The 16,481-nt window shown below is 46.4% G+C and overlaps 1 protein-coding gene across 7 annotated transcripts; it reads left to right on the top strand.

Moving 5' to 3' along the window:
* Positions 1-72: 72 nt before the first annotated feature.
* On the top strand, positions 73-16,224 carry MPST (mercaptopyruvate sulfurtransferase). Of its 7 annotated transcripts, XR_008309043.1 has the most exons (6): positions 1,805-2,135; positions 3,050-3,218; positions 8,022-8,078; positions 10,229-10,881; positions 15,332-15,713; positions 15,853-16,224. XR_008309043.1 is itself a non-coding variant. In XM_053257796.1 (5 exons), exons 2-5 carry the CDS (start codon positions 3,136-3,138, stop codon positions 15,628-15,630), a joined length of 1,092 nt encoding a protein of 363 aa, XP_053113771.1. In that variant the 5' UTR covers positions 1,808-2,135; positions 3,050-3,135; the 3' UTR covers positions 15,631-16,224. The 7 variants fall into 7 exon arrangements, 6 of the variants coding, with proteins under 6 accessions (XP_053113772.1, XP_053113774.1, XP_053113773.1 ...); XM_053257796.1 differs by having other exon boundaries at positions 1,808-2,135; positions 15,332-16,224; XM_053257797.1 differs by lacking the exons at positions 1,805-2,135; positions 3,050-3,218 and adding an exon at positions 73-241 and having other exon boundaries at positions 15,332-16,224.
* Positions 16,225-16,481: the final 257 nt, after the last annotated feature.

Genomic DNA, 16,481 nt, shown 5'->3' with positions numbered 1-16,481 from the left:
TTATTTGTCTCCAGGCCTGTATTTTGGACCCTCCCTCCCCCAACCAGCTGCCAATACCAGAGCACTTTTCCCTAAACACTTGCTAGATTTTGGGAACCTGAATAGTGCTAGGAGAAAACAAAAAGCCCTTCCAGTGCTTCTCTCTCCTCCCAATCTCTGCAGAAGGCCTGTACTGCGAGGACAACTAAAAGTTTGCTGTTTGGAGCCCATGCCATAACAAGACGATGAATCAAACTCCGCAGTAAGTGGCCGTTCATCAATCTTACGAGTGGCTGAACTAGCAGTGGGGCAAAGGGCAAACCTGAAAGAGGAAACTACAAAGAGTCCCAAGGTTGACTCTTTGTATCTTTTGAATCTGGGGTTGCAAAGGGTAAAAGTGTTCCCTAAAATGCAAGAGAGGGAATCTTCTTCTTTAGCTGCTTCTCCTATTGGAGGCTAGCTATCATTAAGGCTATGTGAACTTTTGACACTGCATCTCTAAATAGTGATGTAGTGCTTCTATAGTACCAGGCTCTAAGGTCTTTCAACCATGATGTTTTCCTTCTTCTTGTCCTCCTCCTGCCCTTGACCTTTCCTTGCAAAAGACGATATCTCTGATGTCTCATCAGATGCCCCAAATATTCCAGTTTCCTCTCTTTTATTGTTCTTAAATTTTCCATGTTTTTAATTCATTCTTTGCAGAGCTTCTAAACTGGAGACTCTATCTACTCAGGGTATTTTCAACATTCCTCTATCCATGTTTCAAAAGCCTCAAGCCTCTTACACATATCTTAGAGAATCTACTATATTGTTCTGGAACACTCTGACAATTTAAGAAAGCATCCAGAATTGGAACAGGGGCAATGCACCTCATGATGCTGATGTATGCATGATGGATCTGCAGTGTGTAGAGAACTCTCATTCCCAAAGCAATCTATAATTAACAGGGAGCTGAGCTGACAGATGTCAGAGCAAAATATCAGAACTGAGAGAGAGATGTAATTGCTGTATAGCAAGTCAGACCCTTGGCCCCACACTGGCCCGTTTCACACTGACTGGCAGCAGCAATCCAGAGTTCTAAGCAGGGGTCTTTCCCCACCCCTTCCTGGAGGTACCAGGGTCAGAAATTGAACCTGGGACCCACCTGCATGCAAGACAGGTGCTCTATCACTGTGCTACAGCCAGACACCTGTTTAATCCTAGAGCTCCAGTGTTCTGGAATCTGAAACGCACTGTATTCGACAAAGTTGCGAGGCTGAGACAACCTGATTCACTGCCAGTAGTACACGACATCCAGCAGCACCTTCACAAACGGCGATCACCCAAGGTCACAAAAGAAGTCTGTGGCAGAGTGAAGAACTGAAGTTATGTTCCTTCCCGGGCAAGTATGTCACAGGTAGACTAGCCTTCGTCTTGCTCTGCCCCTACAGCTTTGTAGCTCAGTTCCTCGTCTCATCCACAAAACTCCTTCTCTCTGGGGTTCCCCTTCGCCGCGGAGTCCGTGTGAAGACAACAGGAGGTCGCTTTCCTGTCTCTCGGGGTCAGCTGATGAGCTTTCCGCAATTTGCGTAAACAACACGCGGCAGTTTTTGAAAAGTGGGGTAGAATGGGGAGAAACTAAAGTTTGCCTTTTCCCTTTCCTTTTGGTGTAAGACAGATCCTCAGTCAATGCATGGCTGAAATGACCTTTGTATACGTTTTAGACTGAGGCTGCTGCATTGGAATGAACGCTTCTTCCAAGCACAGAAGCGGAGCTCCTTTACCATGAACCAGGACGCAAACTCACTCCGGCTTTCAGTAGCCCATTTGTAGGGGCGTGCAGAATCATACTTCCGCCCCCAAAAGAGAGGTTGGTCGGCCTAATGTGAAATCTCCTCCCTATTCCTGCAATGGAAAGAAGCCTAAGTCGGTTCTGGGACGGAAAAGACTCTAAGCTCCTCGTTAAAGTGGGCCATTGTGTCTTGGACTCCCCCCCGCTTTCCTGCCGTCAGTTGGTTTGCACCGAATTGCCACTGGGTGGCAAAGTGGGATGTGGCCCTTGTCTCCTCCCAGAAGTTAACGTAAAACAGGGAGAGTCTTAATGGAAGAGGAAGCGGTGTGAGTCTTTGGAGCGTGCGTATTGCGATCGGCCAGCGGATCATCGGAAGGGCGCAAAGGTATGGGAGGGGAGATCCTGTCGGAGGAGAAGAGTCCTCTAGTCTAGCGGGTTAATAGGCTTAAGGATTCTCAGGGACCTCCCTCCTGCCGCCCATGTGCCTGGTGGTCATCTGGTGCCCTAAGAATTTTGACTATTCAAGACGCTTGCAAAATTCAGAGGTGCAGGCGCTCTCCATGACAGCCCCCGTGGCCATGCGCAATTCCACCCCAACAGCCAGAGCAGCCGAGAAGTATTCCCGGTGCCTGCGTCTCGGCTCCACTACTACACCTCTGCAATCAGGACCTGCAGGCAGGCAGAGGTGGCGACAAGGGCACTCACTGGGCAAACTCTCCGATCGGATCTCCGTGGGTGCTGGGCGGGCGAGAGGCGCCAGTGGCTGGTCGTGTCTCTTGTGTTGAGTCTCAGACGCTGAAAGCCCTGTCGCAAATTCTCCGATCCTCAGAGAATTGTTTATGAGAGAAGGGAGGAAGGTGGATGTGTTGGGTTGGGTTTCAGACCCTGGGTTCGAATTCTCGTTCAGCCGCAAAGCTTGCTGGGTGATGTGACCTCGGGCTAGTCGCTCTCAGACTAACCTGCCTTACAGGGTTGTTGTGAGGAAAGTAAAAGTCATTCCCTCCCCCACCATGTGTTAACCTGAGCTTAAATCCCACTGTTTTCAACGGGGCTTACTTCCTACTGAGTGTGTTTAGAATTGCAACCCATTCGACAGATAGGGAACCCTTTAAGTTGGGGTGCAATTGTCATTCTTACTTTGAACCCAAGAAGATCAAGAAGAATTCTTGGTGTGCCTGCCCTGCTTCTCTTGGGTTAAGGTCTCCTTCCCTCCAAACCTTGTAGTTGTTATTACCCTTTTCTGCATCCGCTGCAACATGTGCGTAATCTAAAAACAAAATGCTTTGTCTTGTATTATAGTTGCATGAGGAAGGTAAGAAGAAGCCTGCTGGGGAAGGCCAGAGTACTCCAAATCCAGCATCCTGTTCCCAACAGTGACTATTCAAATGTGTCCAGGAAGCCCATCATCAGGGCTTAAAGGCAATAGACCTTCTGTTGCCTCCACCCCCCCAGTAATTGGTATTCAGAGGTATACTGTCTGAGCATGGGGGAGGTTCCATTTACATTTCATGTGAAGAGTGGTTGATAGAAGTATCCTTCATAAATTTGTCTAATCCCCTTTGAGAAGCCATGCAAGTGAACATAAGAACAGCCCTGCTGGATCAAGCCCAAGGCCCATCTAGTCCAGCATCCTGTTTCGCACAGTGGTCCACCAGATGCCACTAGAAGCCACAGGCAGGAGTTGAGGGCATGTCCTCTCTCCTGCTGTTGCTCTCCTGCAACTGGTACTCAGAGGCATCCTGCCTTTGAGGCTGGAGGTGGCCCACAGCCCTCTGACTAGTAGCCATTGATAGACCTCTCCTCCATGAAGTTATCCAAACCCCTCTTAAAGCCATCCAGGTTGTTGGCTGTCACCATATCTTGTGGCAGAGAATTCCACAAGTGGATTATGCATTTGTTGGTCCTAGATTTCCTGGCAATCAATTTCATGTGATGACCCCTAGTTCTAGTGTTATGTGAGAGGGAGAAGAATTTCTCTCTATCCACTTTCTCCACACCATGCATGATTTTTATAGACCTCTTATCATGTCTCCCCGCAGTCATCTTTTTTCTAAACTAAAAAGCCCCAGGTGTTATAGCCTTGCCTTATAAGAAAGGTGCTCTAGGCCCCTGATCATCTTGGTTGCCCTCTTCTGCACCTTTTCCAGTTCTGCAATGTCCTTTTTAAGATGTGGTGACCAGAATTGTATGCAGTATTCCAGGTGTGGCCGCACCATAGTTTTGTATAAGGGCATGATAATATTAGCTGTTTTATTTTCAATCCCCTTCCTAATGATCCCTAGCATGGAATTGGTCTTTTTCACAGCTGCTGCACATTGAGTCGACACTTTCAACGAGCTGTCCCCAATGACCCCAAGATCCCTCTCCTGGTCAGTCTCCGACAGCTGAGATCCCATCAGTGTATACTTGAAGTTGTGTTTTTTTGTCCCAATGTGTATCACTTTACACTTGCCAAGATTGAAGCGCATTTGCCACTTTGTCGCCCACTCACACAGTTTGGCGAGATCCTTTTGGAGCGCCTCACAATCTGTTTTGGATTCCACTACCCGAAAGAGTTTGGTATCATCTGCAAATTTGGCCACCTCACTGCTTACCCCTACTACATTTATGAATAAATTAAAAAACACTGGTCCCAGTGCTTCGGCAGCACATATACTAAAATTGGAACCGGTCCCAGTACAGAACCCTGGGGGACCCTACTTCTTACTTCTCTCCATTTATACCTCCTGTCTTTCAACCAGTTTGCAATCCATACATGTACTTGTCCCCTTATCCCATGACCACTAAGTTTCCTTGGGAGTCTTTGATGAGGAACTTTGTCAAAAGCTTTTTGGAAGTCCAGGTATGCTATGTCAACTGGATCACCTTGATCCACACACTTGTTGACACTCTCAAAGAACTCCAAAAGGTTGGTCAGGCAAGATTTACCTTTGCGGAACTTATGCTGGTTCACTCCCAGCAGAGCCTGTTCTTCTGTGTGCTTTACAATTTTATCCTTAAGGATGCTTTCCATCAGTTTGCCTGGAACAGATGTTAAGCTAACCGGCCTGTAATTTCCTGGATCGCCCTTGAATCCCTTTTTAAAAATCAGTGTTACATTTGCTACTTTCCAGTCCTGCAGTACAGAGCCTGATTTCAGGGATGTTATATATTTTAGCAAGGAGGTCGGCAATTTCACATTTGAGTTCTTTGAGGACTCTTGGATGGATACCATCCAGCCCTGGTGATTTCTTAGTTTTCAGTTTTTCCAGACAGTTTAGAACATCATCTCTTGTCACTTCTGACTCAGTTCTTTAGCCTCCATCCTTAAATGCCTGGTTCAGGAACTGGTATATGCTCAGTATCCTCTGCCTTGAAGACGGATGCAAAGAACTCATTTAGCTTCTCTGCAACCTCTATATCCTCCTTAATAATCCTGTTCACTCCCTCATTGTTTAATGGTCCAACCGTCTCCCTGGCAGGTTTCCTGCTTGTGATGTATTTAAAGAAGTTGTTGTTGTTGTTATTATTATTTTTACATTTATATCCCGCTCTTTCTCCAAGGAGCCCAGAGCAGTGTACTACATACTTGAGTTTCTCCTCACAAGAATCCTGTGAAGTAGGTTAGGCTGAGAGAGAAGTGACTGGCCCAGAGTCACTCAGTTAGTATCATGGCTGAATGGGGATTTGAACTCGGTTCTCCCCAGTCCTAGTCCAGCACTCTAACCACTACACCACACTTTTTGTTATTCCCCTTGATACTTTTGGCTAAATGTTCCTCAAACTCTCTTTTTGCCTCTCTTATTGTCACCTTGCATTTCTTTTGCCAGAATCTGTGTTCCTTTCTGTTCTCTTCATTTGGACAGGCCTTCCAATTTCGGAAGGAAGTCTTCTTCCCTTTTATGGCTTCCTTGATGGTGCCTGTTAGCCATGCTGGCATCCTCCTGGACTTATTGGTTCCTTTCCTCCTTTTGGGTATACAGTCTAACTGGGCTTCTAGTATTGTGGTTTTGAGTAAACTCCCTGCACTCTGGAGCGAAATGACTCTCCTGATTTTCCCTTTCAGCTTTCTTTTCACCATACTCCTCATTTTGGAGAAATTTCCTCTTCTGAAATTCAAAATGTCTATGTTAGACTTCATTGGTGATTCTCTCCCCGCATGTATGCTGAATTTGATCGCACTATGGTCACTGTTCCCTAAAGGGTCGATGACACTGACATCACGCACCAGGTCCTAGGTGCCACTCAGAATTAAGTCCAAGGTTGCCTTCTCTTTGGTTGGTTCCAAGACCAACTGTTCTAGGGCATAGTCTTTCAGTGTATCTAGAAATTTGACCTCTTTGTCATGACCTGACTGAATTTACCCAGTCTATGTGTGGGTAATTGAAGTCACCCATTATTACATCATTATTACAGTGGATGTCCGTAGCAGCATCTTGTGGAAATGAATCCTGTAAATTAATATAACTCAGTAACTGGACTGAGATTTCTTCAATTGGATGGCAGCCGTATTTGAGCCCAGTCATCTCTCCTTTTAGAACATGACCATTTATGAGATGATATATGTTTTCTTAGATGTGGAAGAAGGCACACCACCCATGTCCTGAGACACTGGCTGACATACTTTGCAATGTTTCATCTGGCTCTTAACAGAACATGTGTGCAGCTGCACAGGAACACTTTTGCACAAAACATAAACATTGTGCGAACGCAGCTGCACAATGGCTGTCCATTGTACAACAGTGCTTGTGCAATTCTTACATTTTTGCACAAGAGTGTTCTCGTGCAGCAGCACCCTACTGAAAGTTAGATGGAACATTGAGCAGTATGTCAGCCATTGTCTTTATGAATTGTATTAATTCTAATTATTTTCTGAGGATGAGTCCTGGTACTCAGTGTCTGTTCCATGACTGAGCTGAACTGGGTTGTGTTTCAGGTTATAATCTTGTCAACAAAATATGCTATGGAAAAATCTGGCTCTTCTAGGTGAGGAAGCTGGTTATTAACAGATTTCAACACTGGTGTTTTTAAGCACCTGAAATTACCCACTGAGATCCTGTGTTCACCTAACCCATACTAACATGGAAAGCAAAGGAGTGTGCATTCACATGCCCTTTTAACATCTGTGAACCCCATAGCCTCTGTTAAAGTGGGTTTATGAATGACTGAAACACAACTTGGTGTGCTTCTGAAAAAGAAAAGTGAAAGTGAGTTGGCGAGACTGTCTACTGCTATTGCCATTGCCACAACTAACTATAATAAGTCACACACCGTAATTGTGTGGTTCTATGAAGTTATCTTGAACTGAGACAGTAGTACATCTGGTTCAGTATTGAGACAGTCCATTAGTTCAGTGTTGTCTAAACCAGGGATTCCCAAGCTTGAGAACCCCTGGTTTAAATTGAGTGGCAGCAGCTTTCTAGGGCTTCAAGGGTTTTTCCCCACCTTGCCTGGACCAGGAGTTGAACCTGGGACCTGCTGCATGCAAATCAGATGCTTTGCTACTGAGCTGTGGGCTCTCTCTGACAGATAATCACTCTATCTCCTATTTAAAAACTTCCAGGGAAGGGAACACCACAGTTTTCCTGGACTACTTGCTCCATTAAAGCTAGAAAGATGTTTTGCTTATCCTTTCATAGGTAACCCAATTCCACCCCCTTTCTCTTTGAATTCATTGCTTTTCTTCAGCAGCCCTTTAGAAACGGTTGTTCTGTGAATTCTCAAGGCAAGTTTTTTAAAAAGTGTGGTTATTTGAAGACTGTTGTCATAGCCCAATGATGTGATATGATATTGGGATATAAATGTAATATATTTTAACTGTAGACTGCTTGGGTATGGATATAGCTTTTCAAATAAGATTGGCTCCCAAAGTGGCCTATAACTAAAATGCACATTTAATACTCATGGAGGGATATATGGCAGAGTCTTCTAGACCTACCATTTAAATACATAGCTCTGGTTCTAGGCTCATTCCACCAGAAGGAGCTGCAGATGGACTAGTGGGCTGTCTGATAGGAAAGGTGGCAGCCTGCAGAAAGAGTTCCTCCACTGAGCTCTTGTTTACTCTAGCTTTACTCTGCACATGTTTAGCTAGAGAACCTATTCCTAAGGTAATAGGAAGCTTCTAAGACAATTTTTACTTTGGAAAAAATTAGTCAATTTGAAATGGTAGCTTTGGTTTCTTGGTACAACATAGCATATGAAAAAAAGTTACAGAAGAACATGAGGGCAGAAATAAAATGGTTGGAAAAACACATCCAACTGACAGTAACCTGTCTTGTCCCTCATGCAGCCTCAGGTCCTGTCCTCCTTCACAGTCTTGGGGGTTCAGCCCGTGGTTCTTTTTGTGGTGAGTGTTTCAGCTCTCCAGAGAGATTTCACTCTCTGTCCGTGATTTCTTAGCTCTTGTTTAGCCCCAGTACTGATTCTCACAGTTTGTGCTAGTAATCCCTTTGCTTGGATTCTTCAGCTCCACACTTCTTCTGGTATTGTACTGTACTTTTCTACACATCTCCTCTGCACTCTCCAGATTGACCAAAAGCAACTCTCCAAGTCTTCTTCTGAATTGGACTCTTCTGAACTGAACTTTTTCAGCACTAAAACTCTGCTGAAACCAGAGTCTTTATATACTCTTCTTCCCTCAACAATGTGTTAAACAAACCAATCAGCATAACTCAAATTCCCTCTATTTTTCCAACCATGACTAATTAAATCAAACCTCCCTGTCCCTCCATAATCAAACCAGTACATTTTATCATCCTCAAAAATGAAACTGCTGAGCAGAAGCCATGGACTTTTGCCCCTGGCAGCTTTCTTAATACAGAGATTTAGCAAGGCAATTTACACATACAATCTTACTTACAAAAAGAAGAGGTTAAGGCATAGCTATGCAATGCACAATACAAGGAGGCAAGTCTCACGATCAGTGAGACTCGCCTCTAGGGGGTTTGTGGGGAGAGCGGGCTTAGTCTGCAGACGATCGGAAGGGAAGCCCTGCAGGCTCCATCACAACTGCAGGCTCCATCACGGAGCTGGCAGGGGCTGTGGGGATCGGGGGCCGTGCGGCCCCCGGAAGTTCCAGGATGCCCCGCATGAGTCCGTGGGGCATCCTGAAGAGACCCCCAGGGCCGGGAGGCTTGTTTCAGCCTCCTGGCCCTGGGGGTCTCCTCATATGCTGCCGTGGTGCAGAGCTGCGGTGCGGCAATACATGATCAAAAGGTCGGGGTTAGCGGAGCGCTTGCTCCGCTAACCTCAGCTAAGGGGAGGGAAAATTAGGAGGGTTTGCTGCCAGGAGCCACGCGGCCCCCGTGGCAGCAGGCGATCAGCAAAAAGCAGGCTAGGCTCCCTTAGCCCGCTTTTTGCTGATTGTGAGAATCTCCTCACGGTCTTATTTACACAAAGAAGAGGTTTGGGCCTCGTTCCTCCACAGATGTCAACACTTGATGTTAGTTGTTGAGCAATGAGCACACTTTTTTGCTTCCATTTGCTTTATTCAGTTTCCTCTCCTTTGGGAGGGTGGGGGGGAAATAAAGGGACAGCGGAAGGACAACAGGATTGGGAGGGCAGTGGTGCAGCTGACCATTCTCCTCCCCACAAACTATGCAGGAGGGCCTGAGAATTCTAGCATAGGTTTGTGGGGTTTTGTTTTGGTCAATTGCTCTTGAAAGCCTAGTTCCTAGGGCTACTAGTTTTAACTCAGGGATTTTTGTACATGTAGCAAATATGTTCTCGGTTTCAGAATTCTCTAGGTCAGTATCTATCTTAACTACAGAACTTTCTGGCCTGTAAATTAAAACTTTTGTGTAAAACATTATCTAACTAGAAATTCTGATTGCAAGTAATAGTATAGCCAGTGGTTCTTTAAACCTTTTAGAAACCTTTTAAAAATAAGTGTACCCCTTCCGTTGCAAACCTCCCAGCTCAGCTACCCCATAGGGAGTGTGTGTCTGTGTTCTGTATATACATAAAAACACAAATTTAAGTTTTACAGTTAGGAAACCGGCTACTACATTCACTGGTTCACATCCTCGCTACATTACTCATAAGCAGTCTTCTTGAAATTAATGGGACAAGTTTACTGGCCTCATTAATTTCAATGGGAATACTCAGTGTGGATTTTCTGAATCCTGTCAGTCAGGCTGAGGAGGTGGAAGCATGCTGAGCTTCAGCATGTAGCCAGCCAATCGGGAACAGAGGAGGAGGGTCTTCACTCTCCTCGCTTTCTGTAGCGGACACATTGCTGATGAAAAATCGGCTTCAAGCTGACAGTCCTCAGATGGGGAACAAATAGCGTGGCTGCAATGTGGGGCGGCAGAGGAGCTCTGAGTACCCCCTGGGAGCCCTTCAAGTACCCCCATGTTTGGAACAACTGGTACCCCCTATTGGGAACCCCTGGTATAGGCCATGTTTGTCTTTCTATGGATCTGAACTGCCTTTTGGGTGAGCTCTTTCCTGTTTTCTCAAAAGTTGTGGGCATCATGTTGTCGTCTTTCATCACAGCACAGAGAATCCAGTGAGGTCCCAAATATCATCTGAACTCGGACAGGCCTCTGACACAATGTCTCAGCAGCTTCTCTACCGGGCTCTGGTGTCAGCTAAGTGGGTGTCTGAAGCCATCAAGTCTTCTCAAGCTGGGTTGGCTGTGCGGCTTTTGGATGCCTCCTGGTACCTCCCCAAAATGAAGCGCAATCCCCAGAGTGAATTTGAGGAGCGCCACATCCCTGGAGCGGCTTTCTTCGATATTGATCAGTGCAGCGATCGCCAGTCACCTTACGATCACATGTTACCCAGTGCAGGGGACTTTGCTGAATATGTCGGAAAGCTGGGTGTGAGCAGTGACTCCCACGTTGTGGTCTATGATGCAAGTGACCAGGGCCTGTTCTCAGCCCCTCGGGTCTGGTGGATGTTCCGGGTCTTTGGGCATGAAGCTGTTTCCCTCCTAGATGGTGGGCTGAAGAACTGGATACGGGAGGGGTACCCAGTCAGCTCCGGAAAGAGTCGACCTGCTCGTGCAGAATTCCATGCCACTCTGGACAAATTGATGGTGAAGTCCCATGAGGATATTAAGGAGAACATTGACTCACGTCAGTTCCAGGTTGTGGATGCCCGATCTGCAGGGCGGTTCATGGGGACAGAGGCAGAGCCCCGAGAAGGTAACTAACCTCAAGGGTGGAAGAGCCAAGGCTTGCTTAGCTCAGGGCTTGTCAAATCCCAGGTGCCAGGGAGCCATGGAACCTAGAAATCCAATGGTGGTGCCTAGATTAGGATATTCAGAAGCAGAGCTATTTCATAAAATCTTTATTTGACCCTGGCAGCCCTGTTTCTGTTGAGAACATAGGAAGCTGCCTTATACAGAGTCAGACCATTGGTTCATCTAGCTTAGTATTGTCTGCACTGACTGGCAGCAGCTCTCCCAGGTTTCAGATAGGAGTTTCTCCCAGCCCTACCTGGAGATGCCAGGGAGTGAACTTGGGAGCTTCTGGATGCAAGCACATGCTCTACCACTGAGATATGGCCCCATTTTCTAAGGAGAATATCTTGCAGCAGTCAGCGCTGATGTGTGGTCACCCATCCAAATGCAAACCAGGATAGACCCTGCTTAGCAAAAGGGGCAATTCATGCTCACTACTGCAAGAGCAGCTAGAGAAGCCCATTTATCTTCCCTCTCCACAATGTCCATCACTAACTCTGATAATCTTATCAAGTGGCCGTGATTTAACTCCTAAATATTTGGACTGGCCCCTTGATACAAAGAAAATTGATCAAGGCCTAGCTTAGCTCAGTGATTGCTCCGTGCTAGTTTGCAACAGTGATTCACCATCCTAGGCACAATCTGATCCTGCTTGTCTAGGGCAAGTTCCAAAGATAACCGCCACAGCCCCTGAGCCCTTGTACTCCACCTCTACTTGGATTGGACGGGTTTAAGGCAATTTAAATCGTTATTTCAATACTCAAGGTAAACAAAAATGAATCAAGTTTCACATTTTGGGATTAATATATTTCCTGAACAAGAATGCATGCCGTCTGATTGCAGGCATTCTTGTTTCTACGATTAGAGCGTATTGGTTTGCAACTAAATATAGAGCTTTTATACAACTTAGGGGCATAATCCAAAGCTTTTGGTCAGGCAGCCGTTATACACTTTGTGCTGCATCATGATATCTGCTAAGAGGAAAGAGACAGACTTCTATATTGCTGGCTGTATAAACATGGAAACATGCAGCTAAGCAATGCCATTTATTTGAAGGCTAATGCTGCAATCCTGTGCACAGTCTGCAATGTGGAAGTATGTCCTTTTGACCAAAGTGGAACTTACAACTAGTTCCTGTGCATGATTACTTAGAAGTAAGTGATGTCATTCACGCAATCAAAAACTGTGTTCTACTTGGGTTTGGGAGCTGTGTGTGCTCCCAATTTTCAGTTACGTGGAAGCAAAGCAAGAGAACACCTGGGTCGCTTTTCCTCCTACCTTGCTTCCACACAATCACGTCTACCCAGGTTTCCCTCTTCCACTCAACTGAAAACTGGAAGCACACATAGCTTCCAAACCCAGGTCGAACATAGTTGTTGATTGTGTGAATGGCCTCAGTATCTAAAACTTTTCCAAAAGTAAGAAATGGTAATTTTTTTTTTACTTTTACTGGGCAAAATATTAGCCTCGTTCTCACTATGATAAACGGGGAGGCTGAGTGTCCTATCCAGCTTTGGGAGCTCTGCATCAGCAAAAACTTGGGAAGGAGGGAGGAGAAGTGACTGTGTGCGGAAGGTGGGTGCAAAGTGCAAACTCCAATGGCATTTTCTCTCCCCTCGATAATATGCTGGGTAAAAGTGTTGGCTAGAACGGTGCTGTTGGAGCTAGGGATGTGCACGAACCGGCGCTGGGATGGTGTGGCAGCGGTGTGTGGGGGGGTTACCTTTAAGGGACCGGGAGGGTGCTCTTACCACCACCACCCCGCCTCCGCGTTTCCCCCGCCGGCGCTTTCTCCGAAACCGCTGGCACAGGACGGCAGCATACCGCCTTGCCACCCTGGTCAGCTTCAAACTGGTAGTGCCTGACACATGCCGCCAAACTGGCTTGAATGCCGGACCAAATTGGCGGTCCAGAAAAGGACCTCCGATCCGGTTCGTGCACATCCCTAGTTGGAGCCTGTGTGCCCACCACCCTCACAAATGTAATGTCCATTCTATTTGCTGAGCGGAGTCATACATAGCTGCAATTCTGAGAACCAGATTTTTGAGAACCCAGCTCAGGAATTGCAGGGCATAGAATGCAGGCTCACGAGCAGGCTGCTGTCCCTGGGTGGGTGGATTGCCCGTCCAGACAAGCACCGACTACTGCCAGTAGCTCAGAGGGTCAGAGTTCCGGGATGTGCAGCCCCTCATCACCCCAGCCGCTGGAGCACCAGTAATGCATTGTGCAAGAGAATGGTGCATTATAGGGATCACCCCTCCCCGAGTCTGCCAGCCATGGCTGCAAGCAGCCGCAGCTGACACACGATCACTCAGATACGAGAGTGCTCGCTCTGCTAACCTCGTTGAGAAGGTTAGGTCTCGAATAGTAGCTTTAAAATGTAATGCTTGACTGAATTTGGGGAAATGAAGGAGGGGCAAAATCAAAAGCTTTTCATTACTACCTTTTAAATTTATTTTGTTTTATTTACAATCTCTTGGCATTAGGAGGTTTACAAACATGTCCCCCAGTCCTTTCCCTTTCCCCTACCCACCTTGCCTTTTGCCACTGGAGTGCTGCTCTCAGTGGCTGTCCTTTTTTCTTCCAGTTTCCCCCTCTGAGTAAGTCTACATCATGATTTAGCACAGGGTTGGGCGAACCAGGCCCTCTAGATGTTGAACAAGGGAGCTGGTCTTGTGGTAGCAAGCATGACTTGTCCCCTTAGCTAAGCAGGTTCTGCCCTGGTTGCATATGAATGGGAGACTTGATGTGTGAGCACTGTAAGATATTCCCCTCAGGGGATGGAGCCGCTCTGGAAAGAGCAGAAGGTTCCAAGTTCCCTCCTGGGCATCTCCAAGATAGGGCTGAGAGAGATTCCTGCCTGCAACCTTGGAGAAGCCGCTGCCAGTCTGTGAAGACAATACTGAGCTAGATAGACCAATGGTCTGACTCAGTATATGGCAGCTTCCTGTGTTCCCATGTTCCCAGCATGTCCAGCCACAATTTATAGTTATAGTTCAACAACATCTGGAGGGCCAGGTTCACCCACCTCTGATTTAGCATCATTGCGAGAGCAGTTTTATTGTATTTCAAGTTTTGTAAACAGCCTTGGGGTGAGACTTATGAAAGACAATATAGAAATGTAACTATAAATAATTTGGGGGGGGGGAACCAGCTGCTGTTGGACTGCAGCTCCCATAAATTGTGGGTGGGGAGCATTATTTGTTTCTTTTAATGAAAGGCAGTATTAAAAAAAAATCTAACAATAAATAAACCATCTCAAGGAAGTTGACAAATTTAAAACAAACAATAAAAAATTTAATTGGAATATAAAAATAAAAATTGAATTGAAAGTTTTAAAAAATGTATACAATAGGACCATAAAAATACAGAGCAGCAGCAACAAAAACACTCATATGAAAACCTGGGTAAAAAGCCAAGATTTCACTTGCTCTCTAAAATCTGTGCTGGAGACTGAGGAGCGGATGCGCACCGGGAGGGCATTCCAAAGTCTATTAGATTAGAGTTGTAGTTCAACAACAGCTGCAGTACCTCGGGTTGGCACCCCTGCATTGAACTGTGACGACGAAGCTATTCCCACGATCATCAAGTATTGGGCTCGGGAAGGGTAGCCCGATTTCTCCTGATCGTGAGAACTGCCAGGAGCCACGGTAGCAACCCCTCTTGGGTAGCCCACTGCTTAACCCAGGTTTTAGGCACAAGCAGGTTCACTGCACATGTGTCACCATGGCATGTCTGCGCGCCACAGCGACTCACGAGTAACCCCTGACCGGGAGGCTACAACAAGCCTCCCGGCATTGGGAGGACTCCCCAGAATGCCCCGTGTGCACTCCCACGGGTCATTCTGGGACTTCCGGGGTGCGGGAGGCTCCTGAACCCCGCCGCCCCAACCGGCTCTGATGGAGACGCTCATTGTCTGGGCGGCTGATCCGGCCACCCAGGGAGGACTCCCTACTCACCTGTGGGGAGAGCGGGTCAAGCATAAACCATAAAAATACATACAGGTCAAGCCCGCTTAAAAATACGGGTCAATAAAAATGCGGGTCAAGCCTGCTCTCCCCACAAACCCCCTCTCCACACTGCTTGTGTGGAGAGCCTTGTCACTTGGAGGGGAGAACTGTGGGGGAAAATTGTGGCTGCAGGACAGAGCACTGGTAAGTTTTATGCACCCCCCCACCCCCATTTCGCATCCTGCCAATCCCCCCGCCCCCCTTAAGTGTCACCATTTTTGTCCCATTTGTTTTGAATGGGACAGCAAAGATGGGGGAGGCATTTCAGGTCAGCCCTAGACTACAGGTAGAGCAGGCAGTGACACAAAGTGGGCGGAGTGTGTGTCTGTGTCATAGGCATTAATAGGCTGAACTTGTATTTTTATTGCTCCAATTCCCCACCCCCACCCCCACTTTCTTTAGGAATTGAACCTGGTCACATTCCTGGCTCGGTGAACATCCCTTTCACTGACTTCCTTACAGAGGCCGGCTTGGAGAAGAGTCCTGAGCAGATCAGCAACTTGTTTCAGAGCAAGAAGGTGGATCTCTCAAAGCCCCTCGTGGCCACCTGTGGCTCAGGAGTCACTGCTTGCCATGTGGCACTAGGGGCATATCTTTGTGGCAAGCCTGACGTAGCCATTTATGATGGAGCTTGGGTGGAATGGTTCATGCGAGCACGTCCTGAACACATTATCTCAGAGAGAAGTGGGAAGAGCCTGTGAGGAACAGCCTCCTGCCACGATGGGGGCAGAAACAGTGTCTTGTCACAGGGGAAGGTGATGGGCCTCACAAATCCTGTCTTAAGGCTGGGGTTCTCAAACTTGGATCGCCAAATGTTGTTGGACAACAACTCCCATCTTGCTTTTGGCCATTGTGGCTGGGTATGATGGGTGTTGTAGTCCAATAACATCTGGAGACCCAAGTTCAAGAACCCCTGTCTTAAGATATTATTGCTGCTGAATGAAGTTTCTTCGATAAATGGATCTATCAACACTGGGGTCTTGCAGTTCCTTACCTTGCCTGCTTTGCTGGGCATGAATGATGTCACCCTTGTCAGGGTGGAAGAAAGTACTGATCATAGAAAGTGAAATAAGTGTTTCAGGTTGTCCATAGGAGCTCAGGAGGTCTACCTCCATTGAGTTCATCACAGGAAGGAGGGTTGGGTTTGAAATTAATCTTGCACTTGGGCAAATGGTGTCATTTTTTCTAACTCCTCAGTGCCAATACTTCTTGTCTCCCATAAACTGAAATCCTCTTTATACTCTTTTAAAAAGTCAGAATATGAAGATTTATAACATTAAAAACATCTTCAGGTACTGAAAGATTCCATAATTGTTTTTTAAATGGTTTAATTTATTTCATATCCAAAAAAAGTTACACCACATAAATGATAAATGATATAGCATTGTAAATCATATAACATCGTAAATATGATCAACATCATATCTATATCAATGTAACAGACTGCAAAATACCATAAAATAGATCTAAAGATATATACATTTGTACATAGGTCAATCTACATCATTACTAAGCATCTACAAATCTGCACCATCTTGGAATGAATGTCAGT

The sequence above is a fragment of the Hemicordylus capensis genome, chromosome 5 (assembly GCF_027244095.1).
Source record: "Hemicordylus capensis ecotype Gifberg chromosome 5, rHemCap1.1.pri, whole genome shotgun sequence".
NCBI classification, from domain to species: Eukaryota; Metazoa; Chordata; class Lepidosauria; order Squamata; family Cordylidae; genus Hemicordylus; species Hemicordylus capensis.
This window is presented reverse-complemented; position numbering and strand designations above follow the sequence as displayed.